Source organism: Lissotriton vulgaris, chromosome 4_1, assembly GCF_964263255.1.
Source record: "Lissotriton vulgaris chromosome 4_1, aLisVul1.2, whole genome shotgun sequence".
Classification (NCBI taxonomy): Eukaryota; Metazoa; Chordata; class Amphibia; order Caudata; family Salamandridae; genus Lissotriton; species Lissotriton vulgaris.
In genome coordinates this window covers 1,721,061,753-1,721,089,093 of record NC_141691.1, presented here as the reverse complement: position 1 = coordinate 1,721,089,093, position 27,341 = coordinate 1,721,061,753, and the positions used below count along the sequence as shown (strand labels likewise).

General features: G+C 44.8%; 2 protein-coding genes across 4 annotated transcripts in view; both read left to right on the top strand.

Moving 5' to 3' along the window:
- Positions 1–22,772, top strand: part of FSBP (fibrinogen silencer binding protein) — a 36,628-nt gene extending 13,856 nt beyond the window's left edge. Inside the window, exon 2 of the mRNA XM_086966008.1 lies at positions 22,105–22,772. Within this exon, the coding sequence (XP_086822134.1) occupies positions 22,105–22,642 (538 nt within the window). The 3' untranslated portion in view covers positions 22,643–22,772. The remainder of the gene's footprint in view (positions 1–22,104) is intronic.
- Positions 1–27,341, top strand: part of RAD54B (RAD54 homolog B) — a 694,602-nt gene that overhangs the window by 213,969 nt on the left and 453,292 nt on the right. The gene's annotated exons all lie outside the window — the stretch shown is intronic.

Genomic DNA, 27,341 nt, shown 5'->3' with positions numbered 1-27,341 from the left:
AAATACTATCTCAAACTTATTGTTTAGCTGGAGAGTTTGGTAAGTAGAAGTTCTCTAGGGGGAGAACTATATTGGCTGAAGTAGTACAGCCTCTTAAAGCATCTGAAATCGTCCAGAAAAGTGCATTAGGTGGACAATAGTAGAGCACAATTTTAAGGCATGAAAGAAAACAGATAAATATCTTTTGCAAAAGTTTGGAGCCTGACGGGGGAGGGCTGGTAAGGGGAATAGAGCAATTGATAAAACTTGTCTGCAGTGGTGATGGCTCGGTAATTTCCTCCTGGTCTGTTGATAACTTTAAAAAGGTAATCTGTGTGATTTATGTGATCGAAAGAAGTTCAGTTTTTGTAATAAGCTATGTTTCCACCAGAAAGAGACTATCAATGTTATTGCCCATTAATCTGCTATCCTTTGAATTTGCAGCTTTACAAACCCCTTCCTGGCCCTTCCTTGTTGGTTGCATAAATAGATGCCATATATAGAGAAACGCACAGAGCCATTGACCACCATCATCTGGCCTTCCTTAACTTTCCTAAAATAATCAGAAACCTGAAATCTGTGAGCACACTCACACTGCCACGTTCTTGGATGCATAGAAAAAGTATTGCAAAGGGAATAACCTAGTCCTGACCCTTGTGTGGTCCTCGCTCAAAAAATGTGTATCATTATAAAGCATAGACACGCTTTCAAGCCTGATTACTCCACTAAGACACTTGGGTGTTTTTCTGGACTATTAAGACCCCTGCTATAGATAGTTACAGAGAAGCACTTTGTGTCTGTAGCAGCATATTTCCTACCTCACCCCAAGCAAGCAGTGCACCCCTTCCGTCCCTGCCGGTGGACAAGGCAAAGGCAGAAATGTAACTCTGGTGTGTGACCCCATCCTGAATTTGCTGTTAACATGAAGCCAACCTGAAGCATGTTCAAACCACTGCAAACCATGTCACTCTCACGCAGCCTCCCACATAAAGAAACGGGTCAAAATGTGTGACTAATCTGCAGCATTTGTCACCACCCAGATTCCCTTATCTTAATATGCAGCTTAGAGCCCCTGCCGGAGCCTCCACCGCAACATCTGTAGTGTCTGTGCTGAAGATTGGGGCTTGCTTCTGTTATGCTTGTCCTATGGGACTGCCTTGGCATCCCCACTCTTTGCACAAATACTGGATCACCTCCTTTTTGCTTGACATGATTTCTGCTGAATTTGGAAAATTCCTTTTTCAGTAGCTCAGTGGCTATTGCCAGCATTGTTGAGACTCAAGCCTGACTCAAAACTCAAGCCTGATATTCCTCAGTTTCTGAGATGGCTCAAACTCGTCTTTTGTCTCCAAATTGAAAATAGCTGGTGCATCCTCCATCAACTGAAGAGAACGTTACTTCCTCTCCAAGTGAAAAAGAAAGTAGGAGGGATGACACCATTATGATGAAAGGCCCGATTCCCAGAGTTGTCCATGACATGCCTGGAATCATTGTCTTACCAGCATGATCTCCAAGAGGACTTTAAAGAACTAGAGCTCCTTTCTTTTATAGAAAAGTATACCCCTTCTGTTCTAGCTGTAGCACTCACAGCCCTGAAGTCACTCAGTCACTGACTTGCTCAACCATATTCTCCTCCAGTGTCTCTACCCTATTGCAGAGTTCAGCAACACCTTCAATGTCTGTTTTAACTGAAATTATTCTTCATTATGCTCCTTAAAGATCTAAAGTAAGAAGGTCCTGTGTGATTACACCTCCTTATCCCAAGGTGAAGCTTTCTCCATCTCTGGATCCTTATTCGTCATTTCTATGACGAGGTGGGGTGGAGGGTAGGAGCGGAGGAAGAGCTGCCCTGTTGCTTGATGTCTTAGCTCTGATGAAACATTTTATTTTTAATGTTGGATCCTTTCCCCCCAATTTTTTCCAGCATGACTGAAGTGTAGGGACCAGCCTTAATATTCCCCCAGAAATAAGTCAGGGCAGTGGCCATAATTCAGCCAGGACTAATGGTAACTAGTGGAAAGCTAGTGGTTGGTCTGCAGACTTAGCTGGGTGTACTGTCACCCACCTCTACTAAGCATAAGCTGTTTAGTGTCTTGCAGCTTGTGGAGTCCTCTCTAAAAAGGACACATTCTTCAGGAGGACCCCACTTGTACCTCCATGTGTCTTAGAAGCCAAACGCCCCACTTCCTTGCTTATATTTGTAGATGGCTCCTCTCACCCAGTCTTCTGTGTTACAACTGTGGCACATCCTCCTGCTCTGATGCCTTGTAGGTCTGCTCACCATAGGGCCTTTCAGATCGATGAGACTATATAGTGTCCATCCACAGCTTTCTTCCAATCTTTCAGTCCACTCTCTGCTTTTGCAACTATTTAACTGGTTCACTCACTCATTCTAGCATACCTCATAGTCTGTCGGATTTCTAGTCTCCTGGATTATTAAAATGCATATATTAGGTTGGGCCTGCTGCTGGGCTGGCTTGCCCTCTGGAGCTCTACTTGCTTTCAGACTTCACAGCCTTCTTAAAGCTTTAGTCAGAGACCTACTGGTACAACACGTGGGGTGTCCCCTCTAGTCTGTCAAATCATGTGCCCCTCTTCAGAACAGTCTGCTTCTGGTGGCCGCCACCTTGAGAGTGGCCTTCGACCCCTTTGTACTGTGTAACCTATAAACCCTAATCTCGAAACTGCATCAGTGCTCGTCGGGTCCCTACTCTGCTTGACACTGCCTTCTTACTCCCCATTCAGGAATACGCCTGGATCTGGTGCGTCCCTGTCTGCTAACCGCAGTGGCTGTGTGGGAACATACAGGTTTTGCGACTGCCACAAACTTTGTACATGCTGTGAACAGCAGAGCTGATATCTGTGATCCAAATGCTGCAAATGGGCCAGAGATTTTGTTCTTACTATTTATGTTTGGGTACAAGGAGCTCATTTCATGCCTTGCCATTGGTTGAGCGTCGGGCAGTAATGCTGTTCCCACTGCCTTTTGAAATTTGTATTGTATAAGGATAGCTTGATTCACTGAGGCTTAGTTTTTTTCTTTTAATGCTGTTGGAGTTTTTTCAGTAGAGTTCATCTTTTTATGAACTTTATCTCCTATCTTTGGGACTTCTAATGGCCATCAGATTGTGTATTGACCAAGTGTTCTGTTGAGAGTATTTTAATCAATTAATAGGTGGATGGGTTACCTTCTGCTTCACAATCTGTGGCTGAAAGCACAAAAACTACTTTCATTTTAAACTCCATTTCTTCCTTCACTTAATCAGTTATTGCTAAAGTCAGGCTTGGATTTTTGAAACTGTCAATTTGTATTATCAGGATTAATACCTATCTGGACTGTAACCTTTTGTTAGCTGTAGTCAACCTTGTTTTTGTTATCGTTCAATTGTGGTTTGGGGTACAGACAATGTTTTTTCTTTGGCATCTACATCTTCTGTGAGTTTTAATTTGCTGAAGTGTGCTTTGGGATTTAAGGCACTTCAAACGGCTCTTACATCTTCCAGTTGATGGGGTATTTTCAGGGTGATCTTTAGTGTGCGAGAAAAAGTGGGGTATTTTTGGAGCTAACCAACACTATCTGTTGGATCTTCGTCTTGCCTCATCATCCCTCCTGTTGTCATCCAGAATTTCCTCGACTGACCGATTCTTTTGGTTTCGGCTCCCCTGAGAACACAGCGGTGCTTTATTGCTGGACTCCACTTCTTCCTTCTTATTTATTCACCTGCTTCATATTTGCGTGGTCCATTTTTTCCTTGGTCCAATGGTAGCCTTACTGGGGGTATTGCATAGTTACTTCAGTCTACAGACCCATTTTGGACTGTCAGCTCTGTAAGAGGTGCCTACCTTGAACCAGTTATAATACTGCATTGCTTAGTTTTGTGCTGTAATTCAGATTTGTACACTTAGAGTGGTTCAGGTGTAGGCATGAGGGTGAGCTACAACAATAGGAGTTTTGATCTTATTGACCTCTTGTCTTTGGTGTAATGCAAATAGTGGTTTGCATTGCAGTGTAGAAGTAACTGTAGCTAGAGCTTACAATATCCCCAGTCTCCGGGCAGCTCCACTGGATGGCTATTTTCAGTTGTCTGATTTCCTTCTTGTTTAATGTTGTCACAGGTGTACCCCAGTGCATCCTAGGCCAATTACCAGAATCCTCTTGTGTTACTTTTGAGATACCCCTGGAAACCCTAATCTTCCTTTGGGGCAATTGTTAGCTAATCCACAAGCTATTGGTTGGCTTGGGGTGTATGTGTTAGATATCCACCATACCCTGTCCACTTGAGATTTCTGTCATGGCTATCCTTTTATTACTTGTTCTAATCCCCTTACCAAATGGGGCATTTGCTCTATGTTTTGGGGGAGCATAATTTTAGCTTTAGTGTCTGGCAGCTTTTTGGGGGGTTGGGGCGGACATTCCTTATATGCGCTTTACGCCTTGGAATTTCCTTCCCTAAGGAGCCAAACAGTTTAGCCTTCCCAGGGTCAGAACCTGCAGTCGTCTTTTGGTGCCATTGTACATTTTCACTGGGTTTTTGGTGGTTGACACCAATAAGAGGTGGGACATGCTTCTGATCTGTATATGCTGGCACTTGCAGATGCAAGGTGTTAGCTGCAAAAAACACTGGACCCCTACTACCCATTTCGTTGGCACAGCAGCTTTAATGTGGCCCTAAGAAGGATTGCATCGCTCCATGCAGGGGGTGCAGCATTTGTTCCCGGTCTTGCCAGTCCTATATTTTGGCTCATACTTACTTTGAACTTTGTAGGAGAAGCTGTAGGATTCTTTACCGGGCCAAAGGTCTTTGCACCTCCCATAAAAACAGTTTGGGGGCCATGTGAACACTTCAAGCCCTCTTTTCGTCATCTCTTGTGCTGAAAATGCTCCCACAAGCATAAAATTACACTCTGCTGTTTGGGAATTCGATCATGCTTACTGGGGGTGCAGGTTCCATCCTGCCGGTGCGGTCTGGGGTAAAGGCTAGAGACTCTAGTATCTCTCTTGGTGCAGTGTGGTGGAGCAAAGTGTTTCCATTCAAAAACTTTCTGATAGCGTCAAATACAGTTCCTGCCCTGAAATCGCTTGCTTGCCGAAAGTGCAACAGCTCTGGCTAGTCTTCTATATGAGGATGCATAGGTGTGGTTTTTCATGTAAATATAAAGGGCATGGAACAGTTTTTTATTCTATCAGATAGTCTCTTCTAATGATAAAGATGGCCTTGTGGCATGACACTTGCTGATGGGTAAGAGGATAAGGTTCCGTATGTATTTTGTTTAGCTGTCCCATTTCTGTTCTGTGAATTCCCAGCTCTGATTAGCCTCTTGGTTGATGAACAAACCGCTCCTGTTCTAACTCCAAAGAGACATTCAAACAGATCTAGTTTCTTAGAGCCTCCATCTTTGGTTTTCTAATGTGAATCTTTTCTGGATTAACATGATGTGCATTACTACGGTCTAGTGGTTGGGTCCAGAATTCTCCTTTTGTAGCCTGTTTTTCCTTTTTTTAATTCCTAATTTTTTCTGACTGCTTCAAGGGCCCTTTGGTGACCTGTCCTTCCCCCTATGATGTTACAAGTATGCCTCAGAAACCCCTGTAATACTATTTTCAAAAAACAAGGGAACCCGAAAATTGGCTGAGGACCACAGGTAGCAATTATATTTCAGAGAACACTGGTCCTAAGCAACCAGTAAATTACAAAAATAATGGAATATAGACCGTGATAGGTTACTATATATATCTGATGTCCAGCCGGACAAGGAGTTTTATTCATACAATGTTGGGAATAAAGTCAAGGATATTCGAAACAAACATTTATAGTGGGGCACAAGCCTGTACCCTGCAACGAGGGGGAGGTGCGGGGGAATGGAATAACAATACAGACAATTTAAACAAAACAAAAAATACAAAAATTCCAGGCAAAGACTTTGAGCTGTGGCAACTTGCATTTAGAGATACTTTTCAGCAAGTTGAGCCAAAATAGAGACCACAATAGTTGGACACAGTGGACATTTGTGGCACTATTTAGAAATGTCGACGTTTCGATCCCATGCTCATTACTTATTGGGATCATCATCAGGACTAGAACATAACATTTGCCTTGTTAAAACAATAGATGCCAGCTTTAATGGTCCTTAGAATGTCCAGCAATCCTAGTTAGGGAGAGTTCAAGGGGTTTGCGGGATAAAAACGAGTGAATCGCTCTAAAGTACAACGTGTAAGATATATGAAGCGTGAGGCTCCTACCCGGAATTTGAGGGTGGTTGTTAGGAGGAGAAGGTCGTTCTCGGGAAGTTGGTAGGGCCGCAAGTCGGGCCGCAGGGTGGCCGAACCAGGGTGGTTGGTCGGCTGGCTGAATTTACACAATGGTAATGTGGCTTCGCAGCAGCAGTGTGCTGTCCGGTATCATGCGCGATGGCAGGCACTCTGATACTGGACAGCACACCGCTGCTGCCAAGCCACATTACCATTGTGTAATTTCAGCCAGCCTAAATGTTTGTTTCGAATATCCTTGACTTTATTCCCAACATTGTATGAATAAAACTCCTTGTCCGGCTGGACATTGGATATATATAGTAACCTATCACAGTCTATATTCCATTATTTTTGTAATTTACTGGTTGCTTAGGACCATTGTTCTCTGAAATATCAGAAACCCCTGTGCCTGGTCTCGTCTACATTGTTTTCCTGTTGTTGGGTGTGGAATCAAGTCAGAGGAGCTCCAGCAGCCGAAGAAGTGCACCAGGCAGACTACACAACTAATGTTCTGCCTCAACATGTAAGGGGGAACACATTGTTATGCCCTTTCCAAACTGGCCCATAACATCTGGAAATGGGCCATTCAAAGGCACACCGTCCTGGTGGTAGTGCACCTCGCAATATGACTAAAAGTGGAGGCAGACAGACTAAGCAGGCAAGAAATTGCCTTGCATTAATGGGGAACTGAGAAATCCTGTATTAGGAGTGTTTCTAAAGTGGGGTACACCAGATATGGATCTGTTTGCAACACCAGAAAACACTAAAATGCCAAAGCCTTATATTCATGTAGCCACGCCACATGTCTAAAGGCAATGCCCTATCGATGGACTGGTCAGATACATTTGCATATGCTTTCCCCCAATACACTTGATACCATTGTTGATAAACCAGCGCAAGCAGACAACTATGATGCTAGTCTTCATAGCTCCACCAGAGGAAAGACAGACGTGGTACGTCTTATCTAGTGGAGTTCTCACAGGGGGCAGTTATCAAACTACTACCTTCAGGGCCTTTATATGACCTGCAGACAATGCCGGAGAAACAGTCTCCTACCTAGGACTAGGCAGCCTCAGATTAGGTGTGTGGTTCCTGAGGACATAGATTTTGGAGTTCTGGGTATCCCACAAAGAAGCAAGGACATCCTAAGGGAGGCCAGAAGGCATACTACAGGGAATTACTACATGGCAAAGTGGAGCAGATATGTTCACTGCCTTAACAGGACGGAAGCAATGAGCATTGTAGTACAAAACACTTCTGTTATTAGATACCTTATTTACCTTTTAGATGAAAACCTCACCTATGGGTCCACTTGAAAGCCATCGTGGCATATAGGGAGAAGTGTCTTCTCCTCTCAAGTCACGAAGAGATTCCTGGAGGGGGAAAAAAGGATAGCCACACCATGAAGTGCATCTGCACTTGTATAGAATGCAACCTTAGTGCTCACACAGCTAATGAAGGAACCTTTCAAACCAATGCATGAGAAGACTACAGCTATAAAATCAATACAGAGCCTCTAAATCCAGAAAAGATTTACAGTACAAAGCAAAATGGTTACGTACCGGTTGGAGTCTAATTTTGCAGTCCGGTTTTTTATACTCAGTTGTGAACCCCACTCCCACCCACCCCCCAGAAATGAGGTGCCTTTAAGACAACAAATAGGAGGAACTTAAACAGTAGATAGAATGCCAGTGGAAGAAGTTGCAAAGCCTGAAAAACAATCAGAAAATGACTAGCACACACAGGCTTCTGGAGCATATGTCTAACATCACCAGGGGGTGACATGTCACCAAATGGTTCTCGACGAAATCCCACAAAAAAAAGGAAATGGCTACAAAATAGAATTCCGAACCCAACCACCAAATGGTGGATTAATGCACAGCATGTGAATACAGAAAATTCTTCAAGCTGAAAAACTACTCCTGCCGATAGGTAACCATTTCTTCTTGATTGCCTTTCTGTTGTGAATTTAGGTGTCCATCCCCAGGCTCTGCTGATGGGAAATGTTGGGGTGGTCCCCCATCTTTAATGGTATTATTGGGGCTCCTAGACCACTTAAGCCAATACGTTCTTTCTGATCAGTATATGCTCATAGCCTCTTAATCTTGTGAGGCTTGAAACTGCCCTGTGTCATCCACATCAGGGATTCCATTCCACCACACAGGTGTTCCATCAGGGTGTGTTGGTTACGGAACGTCACATTTTTTGATTGTTAAATGGATGCTGGAGTACCACAATAGTATTCAGGTACTTTACAAAGAACGACAAACAAAATAGACATGAAAAAGCATTCAGGACTAAATCAAATTGTCTTGGATTAATTGTGGCCTGCAAAGAGCAAACATGTTTAGGAAGTCTTAGTTTTACTTCTGTCAACAGAAATGGACTAAAGTAGCTTTTGTTCCAGGCTGTGATGCCATGGCATTGTAATCCTAACTTTCTTCGCTTTACCAATAGCAAATTAGTGCAGTGTGCTCTTACTTTGAGTTCCTGCAATCGATCTTTGTGAAAGAGCCCATACCTGGGAAGTCTCCAAAATTCTCCACCTTGATCACACGTACTTGGAGGCCACTCAGTGCCATACACAGGCTCCCAGGCCATCAAGGAGCATCACAGTGCTAATATGCCAAGATACAATTGATGAGAAGTTTCACATCTTCCCCAAACAAGTCACCCAGCTGTCTCAGAAGGGATATGTTTAATGTCCACTCCCACTAGGAGAACATAGGATGCATCAGGAAAGGCGCATGTTCTGAATGCCCTCTTCTATGACTGCAATCCCACTTGCCCCCTTTAAGGCCAGTGTTGTGCAAAGTGCACAGGGCCATTCAACTAACTAGGAAGAGGGTAGCCCGTAAACCTTTAAACCTTTTCTTTTCCATATCCTCATCCCTGTGAATACTAGTTAACTCTGACAGAGGATACCTCCATGAAAGGGACCTACCTGCCCTTGGGGCGATAAGGCAAACCACAACCACTGGAAATGCTCAGTAAAGCGCACTAAAGGACGTGGGAAAATGAGACTGTGCCTTATACCACTTTTGAGAGTTTGGACCCTCTGCCAAAACCCCCACATCCAAAGAAAAGGAGGGAGGACTATTTTACCTATACCCATCGCCAATTTTGACAAATCTTAATGTCTCACCGTTCCCTCCAACCTGTCTTAACCCAATACCATTTTAGTTGCATATTATCTTCCATTAATCCAAACCCTATGCCAATTTCGCTGACCCAGATTTTTTTATGTTTTGTCTTGATTCAAAAGTGGGCCATGGACGGATTATTTCTGGGGTCCTTAATGTTGACTGGGGCAACACTAAGTGCAAATTGCTCACCACTCCAGAGAGTCTTGTAAAAGGACGCATATAATTCTCCTTTTGAAAGAGGTTTCTCCTACCAGACTACGGAGCCTCCTTCCACCGAAAATCAAGCAATTTATCTACTGGCAATAACTATATTTTTAATGACTGCAAGAGAAATATGCTTTTGATAGATGACTCCTTAGCTTCACCACAATTTAACAAGTAAAAAGTCCCAGCCAGGTTTGGTTCCCCGATTCTCTCCCAAAAAGAAGAGTGGTATGAAACAAATAAAATAAATTGTGCAACCTCCATACCTCTTGTAGTAGGTACGAAAGTAAAAACTTTGACAAAAGATTACAAACAAACAAGGCATCTTTTCTGCAAACTCCAAATGTATCTATGAGCAAATCAATATGGCTAACAATCCTGCCAGACTAATTACCTACTACATTTACTACAACACTACCACTCTTTTGAATTCATACTGGTTCCCTCAACCTTATAATGTGAAATCTCTATCACCATATCCATTGGAAGGAAATAGAAAAATGACACCTCACTCTTACGCTAAACTGTCATCTCTTTGAATCAGTCTGACATGACACTGAAAAATGCATCTCCACAAAAGGAATCTTTTCTGACAGATAAACACCTAGATCCCACCAATCCTCCCAAAACTAACTTAACCCTGAGCCGGCTTTCTAACTTAACAAGTGTATCAAACTTACACTAACCGTATTGATATGTCTGCATTTGATCACCTGAGAACAGCAGTTTATGCTCTAGGCTGGACTTTTGTAATGACGCTCTATAAGGTGTCCCTTAACTGTCACTAGCTCTGCTCAAGGTTTTGTCACAATTTTTGCCAGACTTCTCACTTCTCCAAAAAAACGTGAACCGCATCACACTTGTAGTCCACATCTACACGTCCAGCTACTGGTGGGCAAGAATAACATTCAAAGTTTGATTCCTCGTGTATAAAGCCATTTACTAAGATGAAACTCCATACTTGGCTGAGCTACTTAACATTTTAGGTGGATAAAGAGTACTCACAAGTCAAAATTCCATCTCACTAGCACCTCGGAGGTTCATAATATTCCTACATCAGAAGTGGTGCAGCAAATGCCACATAATCTGATAATACATAGCATGGACCAGCTCTCCTCGCTTTAATACACATTCATAGATCTGATGTTGATGATAATCAGTCACTCAGTTGCATTTGCAGACGCATTTACCAATTTGATACTGGTAATAGCCGGGTTCACCCAGTGTTCAGCTCACGGTTATTAAGTGCTTTTCAGGTAATATGCAGGTTCCTTTACCCCTCGGACTGTTTTGTGGCCATTCAAAATTGAGTAGTAAGTGACCCAATCATATTCAGTCAGACGTCTGCTTCTGGTACTATCAATACATGAACTATCACGCAGGTATCTGGTGCCAAATGTATTACTCTTCAATCGAGCTTGGGAAGGGCTAAATATCCTGTTCGGTTTTCATATCTCCCAACCCACACATCTGTTAATTCCTCATCCTCCTCTTTTCAGTTTTGGTATATTTTAACCACTAGGGAACAGCAGTGATAAGTCCTCATACACAACTTTTGTAATGCCGCTCTATCAGGTGTCCCTTAACGTTAGTACTCACTTTTAACCCATATGAGCTACAAACATGTTTAAAAATATAAATCTGCAGATTATGCAGAGATGACCGATTATGTGGCCTTTTTAATTTTTTATAAAAATGTGCTCTACCCCTAGGAGCGTTCCACCTCCCCGAGCCCCCCCTCCCCCCTCATCCCCCCCCCCCCGGAAACGCACACAAAAGCGCCACATAATGTATAATTTCTGCATAATCTGCTGATATACATATAAAAAATGCTTGCTAATATGGGCCAAAACGACCCCCTGATTCAGGCGTCCGGAAAATGTATGAAATAAGGATTGCTGTAAGAGTGGATGTTCAAGACATTGAACCTGGCCAGAGATAAATAATCCTATTCTGTCCACCAGGAAATAATAGATACAGTTGCTTACCCTCGCACACAAACGATACAGCGATTGATTTGTACATATAAAACCTTAAAACAAAGCTCCATTAGCTGGATAGTCATTCATGAAATAGACACAAGTTATCACTGGATATCAAAATATATTGTGCTCACATGGCAGAGGCTAATTTTTCATGATTTCTATTGACTCTGGTACATTGAAATGGCATGGGGGGGAGGATGTATGACGTTGCAACGCATACTTTTACCACGCATACCATTACAACGCGGTATTTACAACACATACCGTTACAACGCATAGCGCTTAGAGGTGCTGGATAGTGGTAAGTATAATTTTATATTCCAACTCCAGTCCCCGTGGACACTAGGGAAGGTGTTGGATATAAAATTATACTTATTCCCTATCCTAGAGCGCCCCCCAGCGCAATGCGTTGTAATGGTATGCGTGGTAATGCCTGCATTGTAGTGGTAGTGCGTGGTAAAAACTTCGTTGTAAACGTTGTATACCGGGGGGGGGGTGGGGGGGGGGATAGAGTACTGTGGACATTGGTGCACCCAGTGTAGCTCCGTCCGTGGACTGTTTCAAGAGCTACATACTTGTAGTCCCAGACACAATTGCGTTGTATGTCTTTTGCGTTGTACCTGATAGAGAGCAAGATTGTAGGATGGATAGGCCACACCGTGTGAAGAATATTTATTTGTTTTAGATAGGGCACAACTGAATTACTGTAAGTCTTCACTCTTTTTGCTCTCTGTAACAAAAACAGTTATGTGTGCGTTGAAAATGATATCCTAACATACAGAGCCACTGGAGGAAAAAACATGGAGCATACCCTCCTAATCCCAGCAGCACTATAAAGAATACTACAGGTTATCTGTCTGAAACTGAAACATTAATGTCAAATGGATGAAGTTAAAATATATAAAAGACGAAAGCCCTCACCCGCCCAAGTGTGGCATGCTTCATCTCGGGGCTCTGTCTTACACCAACACATTTTTGGGGTGTCATTGTGGACTATAACCTTGTGAAGTGGAAGCTCTGAGGTGTACAATGGTTGAAAGAGGATCCTTTATGCGGAGTAGTGTAGGTGTCTAATTAAACAGAAGCTGCAGAGGGACAAAGGAATAGAGTAAAACAAGTGCTGGCTGCTCCCACGAAGCAGCAGCAGGGCGGGGAGAGGGGAAGAGGGGGAGTTTGGGTTAAAAAAAGAAAATCATCGGCCGGCCGGTTGGCCGCCGCAGTCTCTCCATCCTCCTTCTGGCTTCTTCCCTGCAAGCAGAAAGCACCCGGGCTCCCAGGATGCCCATAGCCAATCACAACGCTGATTGGTCTGATCGCTGCGGTTCAGCGCTCAGTCGGGGAATAGGAGCTTAGGCATGTTCTCCACCCAGTCTTTAATGTACCCGGGGTGGAGAACATTCAAAGTGTGCCTTACTGTTTGGTTGGCAAATATTCATGCACACTTAAAGTGCCCACCATTCATCTGCCTTGTGCGAGCAGATCTCCCCCCAACCCCGCAGCAGGAACAAATAAAAGGATAACGTTGAGTTACTATCATTTTATTTTTCCTTTTTTTTCCACTGCGAAAAGCAGTGGGTCAATGCTCCTCCCCTTAGCGGAGGAGCTGCCACTGAGTAACACTATGAAATCTACCTCCTGGGGTACCCCTTATTTTATAGTTTTACCAAGTAGGTAGGAGCAAAAGGAAAAACATAGATTAGTTCAACCCGATAAGGAAGGTCAACATATTTCTGCCTTGATTGTAATCCCAGACATGAGTTGGGTAAGCATTTTTGAGAACTAACCCCATCTCTGTGAGTAGAGTAGATCAAAAGGATTCCAAACCAGTGGCTCACTGAAGTTTCATTGGCTGGAAAGCCTGCAACTAAGCGGGAACAGGACCCTCATGCAAAATGTAAAACATACAGTAATTCGGTGAGGAAAGTGGAGAGTCCGGTTTGTCAAATGACTGCACTCAAACTCTTAACATCGGCAATGCAAAAAAGTGAACCTCACAATGCAGGTGATCAGTGGACACAGCTACAGTTTCCCATTTGTGGGAGCAGAATTCTTACCCATGTTAAATTGGAGTACAGCCGCAACTTTACATCCAGACCACGCATGAGCCACCTGTAACCCCAAAAGCATAAAGGTCATAAAGTCAGCAATAGGATGAAACATTCGGTGATTATTATGGAACTATGATGTTCTACTATGGGCAAGGAAACTAGTACGATTACAAACTAAAATGCTGTCACAAAGACAATACTAAGGTGAAGGCCCTGCTAGTGTGGTTTTAACCTGATCACCGTGATCTCATTATGCCTCTCTGGTGGAAATTATGTTTGCTGATAATGATGCAACCTTAGACTTCTGAAATCGCTTACATGATCTACTCCATGGGAGGGAAGGGATAGTTTTTTAAAACATTTTTTATTTTATTTCTCAGTTTATTAGCAAGAAGAAAAACAACGTACAGTGTACAAGTGCGCTCACATTCCTCCCCCACAAAGTACAATACATGTTCAATAGGTGGCTATTACAATCTGTAGAGAAAAGCAGGATCAGCAGTAGGAACGTCCAGAGTGGTACACTGCAGTACATGGGCGATGTCCGACAGGTTCAAAATGTCCACGGCTATCCAACTAATATAGTCGTCAATACATTATGCATGCACGTTCAACATCGGTGGATGTACAGCTCAGCAGATGAAGAGCTAGCCATGAAAGACAAGTTATACATGCAATACACTATGAATCGTCTCCTGTTTGTGCCAGCACATACGTCGTGTATGGACCCCATATGTCCCTAGGTCGGGACGCTTCCGGCAGCCCTTCCGCATAACAGGTGAGCTGGTCATGGCAATAAGCCATATCCTGCATCCATTGCGCCAATGTGGGTACTGGCCTACCATCCCAACACATGGCCACTCTGCGTTTATCTAATTGCAGGGACAGAACTACTTACTAACTTACGAACTCCAGCCGGGACTTTGGACACAATACCCAACAGGCATATCCGCACATCTCGCTCAATCTGCACACCTGTCCTGCTTGTCAATGCAACCATCACGTCATCCCAAAACTTAAGGATTCTGGGGCAGCCCCAAGGCAGGTGTATAAAATCCGCGTCATCTGCACCACAACGCGTGCAATCATGTGAGTCTCTCAAGCCATACTTATGAAACTGGGCAGGGGTATAGTACATTTGGTGCAGAAACTTCTAATGAATAAGTTTAAAGTAGCCATTAACTGCAAAGCTCCCAGTCATTCTGCAGCTTTCCTCCCATTCCTCATCCATCAGCGGCTGCGGCTGGCACACATCCCATTTGTCCCTAGAAATAGTCTGTGCAGAACCCTCATGGATTTGTGAGGCAGAGTAAAGACGTGAAACCAGTTTTGTTTTAGAGGGTGCTGTATATAATAATTGCAGCACCCCCAATGTAGCCGGTTCTTCCGGAAAGCTTGGATACAAACTGCGCAATGCTGCCCTAAGCCTAGCATATATAAACGTAGGCCATAGCCTCAGGTACTCCAGTCGGTAGAAAGGTAGGCAACGAGAGGAACGACCCCCCCTGTAAACACTTCCCCCATAACATGCACCTCGGCTGCATTCATAACCTTATGCGCTCCAGCTTCACCCGTCACTGACAAGTCTGCGTGATGCAACAAGGGCATCGCAGGAGCATATAAAGGCAAGTGTCGCGCCCTCCGCCCAAGTTCAACCCAAGCCTTGGCCGTACCGTGTACTGTGTCAACCTCACCCCGCTCGTTCACCGTATGTGGATTAACTATCATTGCTTTCAAGGGGATAGGGTGCACCGTGCCCGCTTCATCAGCGACATGTGGTGCGTTCTGCCAGTAATACGCAAAATGTGACTGCACACATAAATAATATAAATACATATCTGGCACCGAAAAACCACCCAGCGCATAGGGTTTTGTCAATGTCTCCCGCCCAACGCGATATTTCTTGCCCCCCCCCAGGCGAGGGCAATCAGTAATGAGCGCAGTGTCGTAAAAGTGTCGCGTCAAAATAATAGGAACATTTACAAATAAATATAAAAATTTCGGCAACACCACCATTTTAATTAAGGCAACCCTGTCTGCAAACATCGGGGGCAGCCGCATCCACCGAGCCACTTTGTCCTCCAGCTTAGACACCGATACACCGTAGTTGGCCCTTATAAATTCTTGCGGATCCTGATGCACCCAAATACCCAGGTACCGCATAGGTTCAGGGGCCCATTCCAGGGGATAATTCAACGGGAATGGCGTCGTACATCGGCCTGAAAGGAGTGATCAATTATTTAAAAAGCAGCATCTTAAAAACTCCTAAAAAACATAACCGACATAGACATGGCATTAGACAAGAAAACGATGGAGGCAATGCGGTAGATAGTCTCTAGTCTCTTGTAAATAATCACTCCTTGATAGTTTACTAGTAATGCATATGAAATTTAATTTAGAATTCATACATAAAATAAGTTTTTGATCAATAAAAATAAAAGAATCTGTCTATCAATCAGGTGATCAGTCGCCTTTATATTGGCTTTCTCCATTGTTCATTGGTCACTCACCTAGTTTACTTATTATTGTTTTCCAACTTAGCTATAGACCTTTTCCAAATTCATTATATTTCCCTATGTATAGCAAGTTCATTCGTATATAGAGGTCCCCCACTTCCAAAACAATTGTAGCTGCCTTATCCATTATTAATCAAAGGGAAGCAATTAATAACATAACATAACAGCTCATGGAGCCCACCAACAGATATGGAAGAAGAGATATCAGCACACCTCACACAACTTTACGTACAACATAGCATCAAACCATGCCCTTCCCTCCCCCAATACAGTATCACTCTGATCGACCCAACTCCCTTGTGCATCTGAAACATCCCAGACCCCCCTCCCACTTCAGCTCCCCAACATGCCAAAGATCCCCCAGAATCCCCACCTCCCCACCCAACACATCAAACCAAAGTCGGGGTACACCAATAAGTGGGGGCGCCGAGACAGAACACTCCCACGTAGTAGGAGTTGAACGAGCATTTATATCAATGCAGTGCATCATACCACCCATAAGTAGCTATCACATAACATCCACCGGGTCACCAGCGTAGCACCCCAAACAAAGCATGGTGAAAGTAAGGGGCGCCATACACCATAATACTTGCATCACCAAGCCGAAGAACCACAGAGGAGAGTGCAGAGACCCCCTGTGCAATGTCGTAAATGGCTGAAACTAAACTGTGAGAAACACATCCAATATCGGAACAGGCATCATAGCAGTCAGAATAAAACAGAAGGAGCAAGTCAACCAGTACCCAATAGCGTACAAAACGGACCAGACCCCCACCGCCCATGCTCAAAAGGTAGACTCTATAGCTCAATAAAAAAACAAATCAGCAGCGAAGCAACCAACCCCCAAGGTAGCATTGTATCATAATACCATAGCCAGTGTCCAGAGCACACCAAGGGTCACATGTACAGGAGGAACTTCAGGACAACACATGGCATGTCTTCCATCACGCAGCTTCCTCTAGCCTCTCCTCATCGGGCGTCGCAGTGGAATCACGTTTCTTGCGTTTCAACTTTTTAGCAAAGTCCATAGCAGCCTTCAGGGTAGTAAAGAATTTATTATCGGCCGCAGCGCCGATGCTTAGTCGGGCTGGATACAACATGGCATATGGAACCCCCTCATTTTGCAGAAACTGTTTCATGGCCCCAAATTCCCTCCGTGCTGCCTGAACAGTTACCGTGAAATCTGGGAAAAACACTCAATGGTACCTTTCTCCCTGGCCAAACGGAGTATTGTATCACGGTCCCTGTAATTCGAAACCCTGGCTATTATTGGGCGGGGTGGAGCTCCAGGAACTGGCCGAGCAGCCAAGGAGCGGTGGGCACGTTCAATAATTAACATATTGGACAAGTGTTCAGTGGCGAAAATATCGGTGATGAGGCGCTCCATGTAGGACTCCAGTCTACCCACGTTGGTTGTCTCCGGCAGCCCCGTGGTGCGTATGTAATTGCGCCGGAACCGCGCCTGGATGAGAGAACACCTTTTCCATGTTCAATGTCTTGTCCGTAACAGTAGTCAACCCATCCTCCGCCGCCGAGACCCTCTGCTCCACCTCCCCCATGCGCGCACTCTGTTTTTCGAGTTGCGAGGACATATGTTCCAGCCGGTTATTAACAGTAGCCATTGCCACTTCTATTGATTGCAATGTTCGTTGCATGGCCACCAAGGTGGCCTCCAACGAGGGCGAGCCCTAGAAGGCAGTGTTCGCCTCTGAATCAGAGGCAGCTTTTTGTGGCGTTTTGGGTGCCCTCCGGGCCTACAAGGAGAGCTTAGTTTGGTGCCTGTCTGTCCTCCCCATCGTCGCAGGGTACACAATGAGCGGTAATGGATGACATTGAAAGGTTCAGCACACGCAGGATAAATTAGGGATTATTGGCTCGGGATGCTCCACCACTCCTGCTTAACTGTCATGTGTGCGAAGCAACCTTCTAGTTACCAAAGCATTCCCCCAGCCAACCAGGCATTGGCTCAGGCGAGGTACCCAGGCACCACCTGATGCAAACTGAATTACAGCAAAAACCTCCAAAGGAGGGAAGGCACCACTGTAAAGGCTGCAGGCAGACACTATGTAGGCAGGCAGAGATGGTAGCAACCACCAGTCACCATGCCCCACCACCGTACAGGGTCCCACCAGGCAACTACTGCAGATTAAAGTCATTGAGAAAGTGTCCGCCACCACAGACGTCGTGCCCCCTGCACGCCACCAAGCCCAGGATCCCCCGTGGCAGGAAGGTCCAACAGCGCTCGTCTGCACCTGCAGGCCTAAAGCCTTCACGTCTGTCTTACACCGCTGCTGTATAGATGATGTGCCCAGAGACAGGGAGCACGTCTATAGGGCGGCAGACTGAGTTGCTCCTCGCCCCATCACCAAGCCCCGCACCTCACACAGCAAGCCGGGCGCAGCCCCAGCCCCAGGCCCAAACCCACCTCCGCAGGTCTGAGCTCTGGGAGACGCCAGCCCACTCACCGCGCTCAGTGCCGACGGGCACCGCCACCAGAGCCGTAGGGCCCCCTCCACTCCACCGCTGGTTTTGAGGTGCAACTCCAAACTCCCCGGGCAACGCCGTACTCCCCGCCTGGGGTGAGCCGCCACACGGTCAGACAGGCCCGAGTGCTCCACAACCACGATTATTGCCGCCAAATGAACTCCCCGCCAGCTCCCGCCGTCACCACACACCGCAGCAGTCCGGGGAGGGCTCACGCCGCGTCCACAAGTCCCAACGGCCGTAGCTCCCCAACAGCAGTTCAAGTCTCTGCCAGTTAGGCTGTCCACGCAGCACACCAAGGGGCACTCCGCGGAGCGGGCACGCCGAGATGGTGCCGCTCCCGTTCTAGCCGCCGTCTAGGAGTAAAGATAACGGCTCCCACCACCACTACAGTCAGTAGTCCAGGCAATGCTCCACACGAAGGGTCAGATGCCCCAGCTGCACCTCCGTCCAGCAGCCTACCGGGACGCAGCAGCTGCCATTTCAGGCCCGGCAATGAGGCGAAGGGCAATGTTCGAGGGCACAGGCAGGAAGTCACCGGCAGCTAAGCACAGCAAAAGTTGCAGCAGTGAAAAAGAAATCACCACAACGCACTGGACGGCGATAACAAGGTATGATGCAGCAGATTATAGACTGATATTGGCTCGGTCAAGCAGAGCCTCACAGCAGTGCGGCCATCTTGCTGTGTGCCCTCTAGCGCCCCTAGGGAAGGGATAGTTAACGGAGAAAATGCCATGTGCCACAAATCCAACACTTTAAGCTATCGTTTGTGAGGCAGTGGCAGTAGGTTTTAGGTATTGGTGGTGATAGTCCCTGACAAGGAGCCAAATGTATTGCAGGTTATCTCTGAGCAGATATGTCCTACCTTTGTGGCTACCGCGCCTGCTCATTTGTGCTGTTCATGAAGCAGAGGAGACGGCATGGAAGATAGCGGCCGGCATTTTAAGCAGTATCGGGCATTTCCTGGAGTGGTGCGTAATGACATGCTTTAGCATGGACAAAGTGCAGTGTAGAACTTCAAAAGGTTGATGCGATATGTAGCACTAAATGGATGTCCCATTTGGGGGCTCAAAAAAGACCACATCCATTGGGTTATGGTTTCAAATGCAGACAGAGAATGGAGACGCACCTAACAGGCTTGGTATGGTGTAATCCTTGATCTCCAGTAAGGAATTTAGATCGCAGGACAGTTTATAACACAGTTGTGATGCTTCTAGGGATATCTGGGAAGAAACCTATCAGAGGCATGTGTGCATAATCATGCAGACTAGACTAAATATATGTAGGTGCCTTATTCTTAAAAACAAAGCGGATGTCCAGGGCACAGACCCGTATTGTCCCAAGTGCTTCAGCGGGAACACCATTGAGTGTTGACCACAGGGATTGTGCTGCCAACTCACAGGTTGTCTATGGTATAGTGAGGAACCCTAAAAATGTGTTGCTTTGAGGAGACCTATGATGAAGCATGCCACCCTTGAGTGGCTGGGTAAGGGCCCTAATCTTTGAAACTGGTTAATTTATTTTAGCCCAATGTTTTGGTTTGTGACGGATAACCTGGAGTATTCTTAGTTGTGCTGCTTTGAAAATGAAACACTGAATTAACCTTGCTTTACATGACGCAGCAGTTGTTAAATGGTGAAGTGCAAATGTATTATTTGGTTGTTGATCTCTGGTATTTAATGTTCAGTATGAATCAAGTGTGTTCATTTTGTTTGGTAAAACTTGAAAAAAGGACACGTTACTTGACTAAGCTTTACTTGTAAAGTTTGAGAAGGGTGAGCGCGCTAGGAAGAAGAATTGAAGAATCTTATTCCGTGTCTATGAAAACAATTCATTCATCCAGTATCCCAAAGTGGGATTCATTGGTCCTTGACTTGCTGCACTACACTTTAAAGGGTTTGTGTCTAATCCATCTCCCGAATGTGACACGAAGATATCTGAAAGCATGATATAAATTTGTCCGATGTTTTGTTTGAGGTGTGCGAGGTTCTCGTCTCGCTATTAATGATGCTTGATACTTTTCTCATCAAGTAGATCTTGCTTTGATCACTCGATTGGAAGTTAATATAATATTTTGTTGCCATTTGAAAGTATTTTAAACAGTTGCTCCTCTACTACATACAAAACTCACTTTGACTTTTGAAATAAAACCAAACACTGGTCATCTGTATTGTTTATCTTTTGCTGTTGTGCTTTTTAGTCCCAGGATGTTAGCATAATTCCTTACACAATACTTAGACTTGATTTAGAGTGACTTCCTCTTAAGACATTAGCCTTTTTGACCAGGCAGGTTCAACCATTGGCATCAGACCTTGTCAACCTCAGAGAAGTATTTCTTTCTCACCCGATACAGTTGACTATTAGCCTGCGTATGTCGACCTCCAGTGAAGTGCTTATTTGGAACTGCATAACCGTCTACTTTAAAAGTATTGTTCTGCGCATTTGCTGGGTTCCTTACCCGCCTCCCTTCTTTCAGTGTGTGCACCTCGTTCCCCTTCCTGCCAGCCTGTCGCTCTGCCCTCCTTTGCCTGTGTTCTCCTTGTTCCATCCACTGCTCCCTCTCCTTTCCTCCATCAGCCATTCCTTCGTGGCAGCTTGCTAGTGGCACAAGGGTGGGGCAGATTTGTCTCGTTTTTGTTTAGTTTACTAGACACCAAGCTCCCTCGCATGTTTCTATATCAAATGAGGGTCTGAGGGCAAAGGAGCCTTTATTGTAGACCTTCCTTTCTTTGCATGTCATAAGAAATAAAGGAATATAATGAAGGCTCCCTTGCGATCTAATCTTTATTTTATATACAAACAAGAAAATGACTGTATTGAAGGAAGAGATCCTTTAATATCGACAGTTTCCCCTTTTTTTCTGGCTCTAATTTGCTTATACTGCATGCTCTAGTGCACTAAACCCAGAACTATTGGCTTTGCCTGTGCTGGTTTCCTTTTTGTGCGCCATTTTATGTTGATCACTAGAAAATCCCTTTCGCAATAGTCTCTGCTTGTCTATTACGAATGTGGATAATAGATCAACAGTTCAATAGACTTTATTCAAAATGCACCAATATCGTGTAGTGCCTTTAACACCAAACCCTCAACCATGGACCTTTTGTGTACTCTTTAATTTGTTGTCTGGGGTTAACATTGCATATATCTGCACTGAGGTTTCCAGTGCCCCTGCCCCTGTTTTGCATACTTTGAAAGGCTGCGGTTATCAACCCTCACTTCAAACGTGTCTCATGTAGGCAGTCTTTGCATTTTACATTTGGTAGTTTGTTTAGTACATGAAAGTTGACATATAATTTAGGTGCAGAAGTGATATTTTATTAATTAGCAGTAAAATAATTTTTCTTGTTGTTATGATTTAGTCCCCAATATGGCCTATTCTATCGACTAAAATATTTTGTGAATCAGTGAGGATATTATTATTTACATTTATGGTGTTTATTTGTAGCAGATTATTTCTCTTGTAAAATAATGTATTTTTTTGTTCCATTTCAGTGGACTCTCGAAGGGGGATTCGGATGCTGGCACCAGTTCACAGCAGGATACACTGGACCATCAAGCATCTGTTTTCGCAATCTCCGTTGAAGAGGAGGAGGAGGAAGAGGAGGATGTCAAACCCCCACCATCGTTGACCTTGGAGTCCCTCACCGCTGAAGAGCTCCAAGAGACAGAGGACCAGGACTTGATGCGTGAACTAGGGCGGTCCCCTTCTCCATCGCCGTCCTCTGTTGATATGAGAATTTCATTGACTCCATCTCCGATCCCAATGAGGGCAAATTTTTTTAGACACCAACCTGGTGAACGGTTCAGGCAGGCTTGTGGGTGTGATCCACAGGCTTTGCACATGCTTCGAGAAGAGCATCATACCACACTAAAAAATCAGCGAAAAATGGGGCTTTATATCCAGGAAAAGCGTGATGGATTAAAAAGACGGCAGCATCTGGAGGAAGAGCTGTTAAAAGCCAAGATCAAGGTGGAAATGCTGAGGGCAATGCGACTCCAACGCGATCTACCAGAGTACAACAGCTTCTAGATAGGTTTCATTCTGCTTCTAAAATCAAAGCTGCTTCTCCATTGAGGACTTTTGTAATGTAATTGCTCCTGTTGTAAATCATTGACTACTTCTGCTCACTTAAATAAAGATCCATGCTTTGCAAATATGATTGTCGCTTTCCTGGGAAGTTTTCTTTAACAATGTACCGAATTGTATGTGCAATCCTGTTTTTTTTTTTTTTTTTTTTAGCGTCTCGTTTGCAGAGACTCCGCTGCATGATCATTGTACAAAGCGGGGCAATGCCTATTTTTAAATCTGGCCTAATCCTTTAAGAACCTCTACTAAAGTCTAAGAGCCAGTGTTATTAAAAGTAATGTCTTGCTTTAATCTTTTCCTTAACAATCTGCTCAGTGTTTCTTTTCAGGCAAGTTATTAAGACAGTAGTAATTGGCATTTTTCACTAGAACGCAGTACCACATGCCAAATAATGTGTATTGCAGGAAAACTATTTGTTAACATGTTTTGCTTTCAAATGTAAATAATTTTTAATGAATGCCGTGCATATGAATAGAGCGCAATAAGCTCAGTTCAATGTATACTTCAATATAATTACCTCCATCTTCGGGTTTGCCACTATATTAATTTGTCCACCTTTGACGTAGTAGCTTTAAATGTGAACATTTGGAAATATAGGATTTTATCTAACAACGTTCATCTTTATAAGTGCCGTAGACATTTGAGATTTAAACTTGGATTATTTTCCTGTTGGTTTAATCTTAAAAGTGATAATACTATTACACCAAGATGACCAGAAATCATTTGTTTAATTAATGCCTGCTGATGTTCCCTATAGATGTTGCCTACTAAGAAGAAAAAACTTTTTATTTATAACCGTGTGAGATATGCAATTTAGTGATATAATAAAGACCTTTTTTGACCTGGGATGCTATTGATTAAAGATACCTTCTCCTGCAACCGCATTTCAGATTTGGATGCCATATGTACAGAATTTAGGGATTGTGATTTTCTAATTGCGATTCTTACTGAATCACAATTCCTAATATACAAAAACGTACAAGTCTAAATTGGTGATTCCTAGTGGGTCACAAATCGACCTATTTCATGAACAATAATGAAGTAGATTGCAGTTCGCTACCCATTAGGAACTGCAGCCATCACAGGGATGGTGGGCTGGTGGGGTCAGCAGACCACCATGTCTATGATTATTTTTTAATAAAGCATTTTTTTTTAAAGGCAGCAGTTCTTAACGGAAAAATGAAAGGTTTATGTCTAATTTTTTTAAGACCAGGCAGTGGTCCAAAGGACCACTGCCTACATTTAAAAAACATTTCTTTCAACCTTCACAAAGGAGAAGGGGTCCTTTTGGGACACCCTTCTTATTTGTGAATGGTTACCACCACTTTTGAAGTGTCAGCAAAAAATTATGGTTTTGCAACCTTAATTTGGTCGCTAAACATTCACACATAGCACTGCAATGCGATATTTGGAAGGGGGCCCTAAACTCGCCCCTTTCAAATACAGAATCTCTAAACACAAATTGCGATTCAGTAACATGTTACCAAATCGCAATTTGTGCTTTGTACATATGAAAAATTCATTTTTGCAGTTGGTAACGCTTTTGTACACATGGACCTTTGTTCTATGTAGGGGACAAATGTGCCAAAAGGCACATCATTTATCACGTGCGTCTTTACTGGTCAGGTCCCCATGGCTAAGTTACTTTTCATTTGGATCTGAGGAATGTCTTCCCTGTGTGGCATGAGATCAAAGCACTTTCCACAAAGTAGTTTACAAGCTCTAGTGCATGCACAATCCCTTTGGTACGCTGACCCAAACACATCCTGACTGATTTACCAGCATACCCAATTCCATAACCTCTCTACATACCCTATCCTCCTGTTGTCTTTTTACCAAGCTTAGCTCCTCCTTTTTAGGTCTTGAACCGTAGGCTGCGCTTGCGCAGTCTTGCTCCGAGACTTTGTCTCCTAGAGTGGGGCTTTAACCTGCTCCTCTTCTCCATTGGCTGGCTTTCTAAAGGGAGGCCAGCCATTGGACGAGAGTGGCGTCTGTCCGTTCAAGCCCCGTCTTTTTGGGATTGAGGGGTGTGTTTTTTCATTTCTTTCTGTTTTCTTTCTCCTCTTCCCATTGGCTGGAATTTTACATTCCAGCCAATGGGAAGAGGATAGAAAGAAAACAAGCCCCTCAATCCCCAAAATGACGCTGGTTTCTCAGAGGCATTTCTGCTTCTCCTCGGAGAAACATGGAGGGGCTGCTTGGTTTCCCGCCCGCCTCTCAGCCGCAGGATTTCACACCGACAGCCGAGGAAGTCTTCGAGGGACTCCCCCCTACCCCCCCCCCCCCCACCCCCACCCCCCCCAGCCGGTAAGTTTTTTCTTGCCTCTGTTTCCCTGCATGTGATCTGGTTTTCGTGCCTCGGGTGCCCTGCTCGTCTTCTTTGCTGCTTATTTCTGAAAGCACGTCAGACAAGCTGCAAAGCTAATCAATGCCGCGTCAGGGGTAGTAAGCCCTATATAAATACAATTTAGAATTTCTGCCAATGATAATGAGCTTTTCTGCGAAGTAGTTGCTACACAGTTGCATTTCTACGTTTATGTCTTAGTGCATGCTCTGTTTTTGATTTTCACATTTTGGTCCGGGCTGCACTGGTCTGGGGCCGCTTTCAGAGCAGGATAAACCCCGCTTGACACATCCATGCGCTCGCGACTCCATTCAAGCCACAGCTCCTCTAGGGTGGGGGTGGTTTGCCAGGGCTGAGGCTATGCTGCTTTAAGACCAATTGCAGAGAAGATCATCACCCTAGTTTGATACCTAGGGACTCAACTACAATGATTTGTTTGGCCAACCGTACATTTGGAACGAACAGCCTCACGGGTTACCCTTCTGCACAGCTTTACAAACACCAAAAAGAACTTCCCAAACTGGCAGAACATTCCAGGGGAACATAGTCACTTCTCTCATCAAGCAATACGGTAAGGAAAATATCGCAGAGATAAAACTTCTAGAAACAGCTTCCACCTGTGTGTTATTTACCGAAACATTAACATGCTTGATTCAATTTCCTCAAAAGCCTATCCGCAGTGAGCATTCAAGCCTCGGTGAGCTCTGCTTTCTGCGTGGTGTATGTAGCGTCCAGCTACCAATCACCACAGACACCTTGGTTTAACTTCAGGAGCTTTATTCAGTACATCCAGCTTACTCAATGTCCCTACTCTAACTGACTAGTTCCTTTCCCCGGCTCCTCCTGTTCCTGCGCCTCCTACGACTCCGCCCCCCAACCACTAGACTACCTCACACAGCTCTACATCTCCCCCTTTCTTAACAAAGTGAGCTTAATGTCCTCAGTGTTCGCAGTTCTTCAATCCACCACACGGGTTGGCGGACGGTCTGATCTTCAAGCCTCAGTAGCGTCGAGTCAGTGGTGGGTTTGGCTTTGGTCACTCTTTCCGGTGTCTTGATCAGGGCGTTCTTGACCACAATGCGTGTGAGCTGTTCACTCTCACGGTCTGCAGTCATCATGTTTCCTTCTAGTGGTGTGACAGTTGGTTCGGGTGCTCGGTCCCTTTCATGAGTGGACAATGTTCTGGTCCTTTTATGGGCACCTGCGTCTACCCTTGCCCCCTCTTGTCTTGTCCGGTCGAGGGCGACACTGTCGTCCACCTCTGGGTCATGCACATCAGACAGTACGGTATTATCTGACGAGACTGTCTTGGTTCGGTTCGGTAGCTCATGCACAACCTCGGATTGTCTGACGAACTCGTTGTCTATCTGTGCATGGGCATGTTTTTCACTCATCCGATGATCTCTCTCTACTGACATGTCTGGCTTTCTCTGCGGAATGGCTGGCAGGTCCCTTCCCGTCCGGTGACTAAGGTCCACTGTCTCTGTTTTCCTTTTATAGGTCCTTTGAGTCAGCCTTTCGGACCCCTTCAGGGGTGACGGTGTCTGGTCCATGTCCGGATATGTTTGTGATTGACATGCCAGATTGTCTTGTGGCGTGGCTGAGTAATTAGAGACCTTAGTGTGTGTTACGTTGCTCTTGACAGGAAGGGTGCCCTTTGGTTCTATGGCGCGTTCGGGTGGTTGACGCCATGGCTGTTGGCGGGACCATGACTTGGTCAACTCACGGGATCGAACAGCTGTGCTCTCTGGGTCAGAGAAGTCTCTTGTTGACCTCCAGGATCGGACGGACGCGCTCTCTGAGTCAGAGGAGTTCCTGGCCATGGACGTGCTTTCTGGGTCAGAGAAGTCTTTTGTCGATCTCCAGGATCGGATAGATGTGCACTCAGTGTCAGAGAGATCCTTCTCCCCTTTCCTTCTCCAACGTTTCTCAGAAACTGTCTTTGGTAATGGATTTTTGAAGTCCGTAATCCATGGCGAATTGTTCTTCCCCTTTGAGTTGTCGTTGAGATGTTTCTCCGTGTGCCTTTGTTGGAACGTCTTCAATGCCGTCTCATTTGGGAGGTTGTTTGATGATCCTGTGCTTGTTCCTTGTGCTTGATCCCAAGCTTTTGCCTCATTGTCTTCTTGTTTGGTTCGTTGTAATGGAGGATCAGTCCGTCTTGTGCGACCTGTTTCTCCTTCTCTCTTGTTGGATGCTCCAACACTTCTGATTTGAGTTGTATGTGTTCTTCGGCCAGATGTTTCCTTGGACTCGTCTTCACTGCTTGTCGACTGATGTTCCTGCGCCGACTTCCGG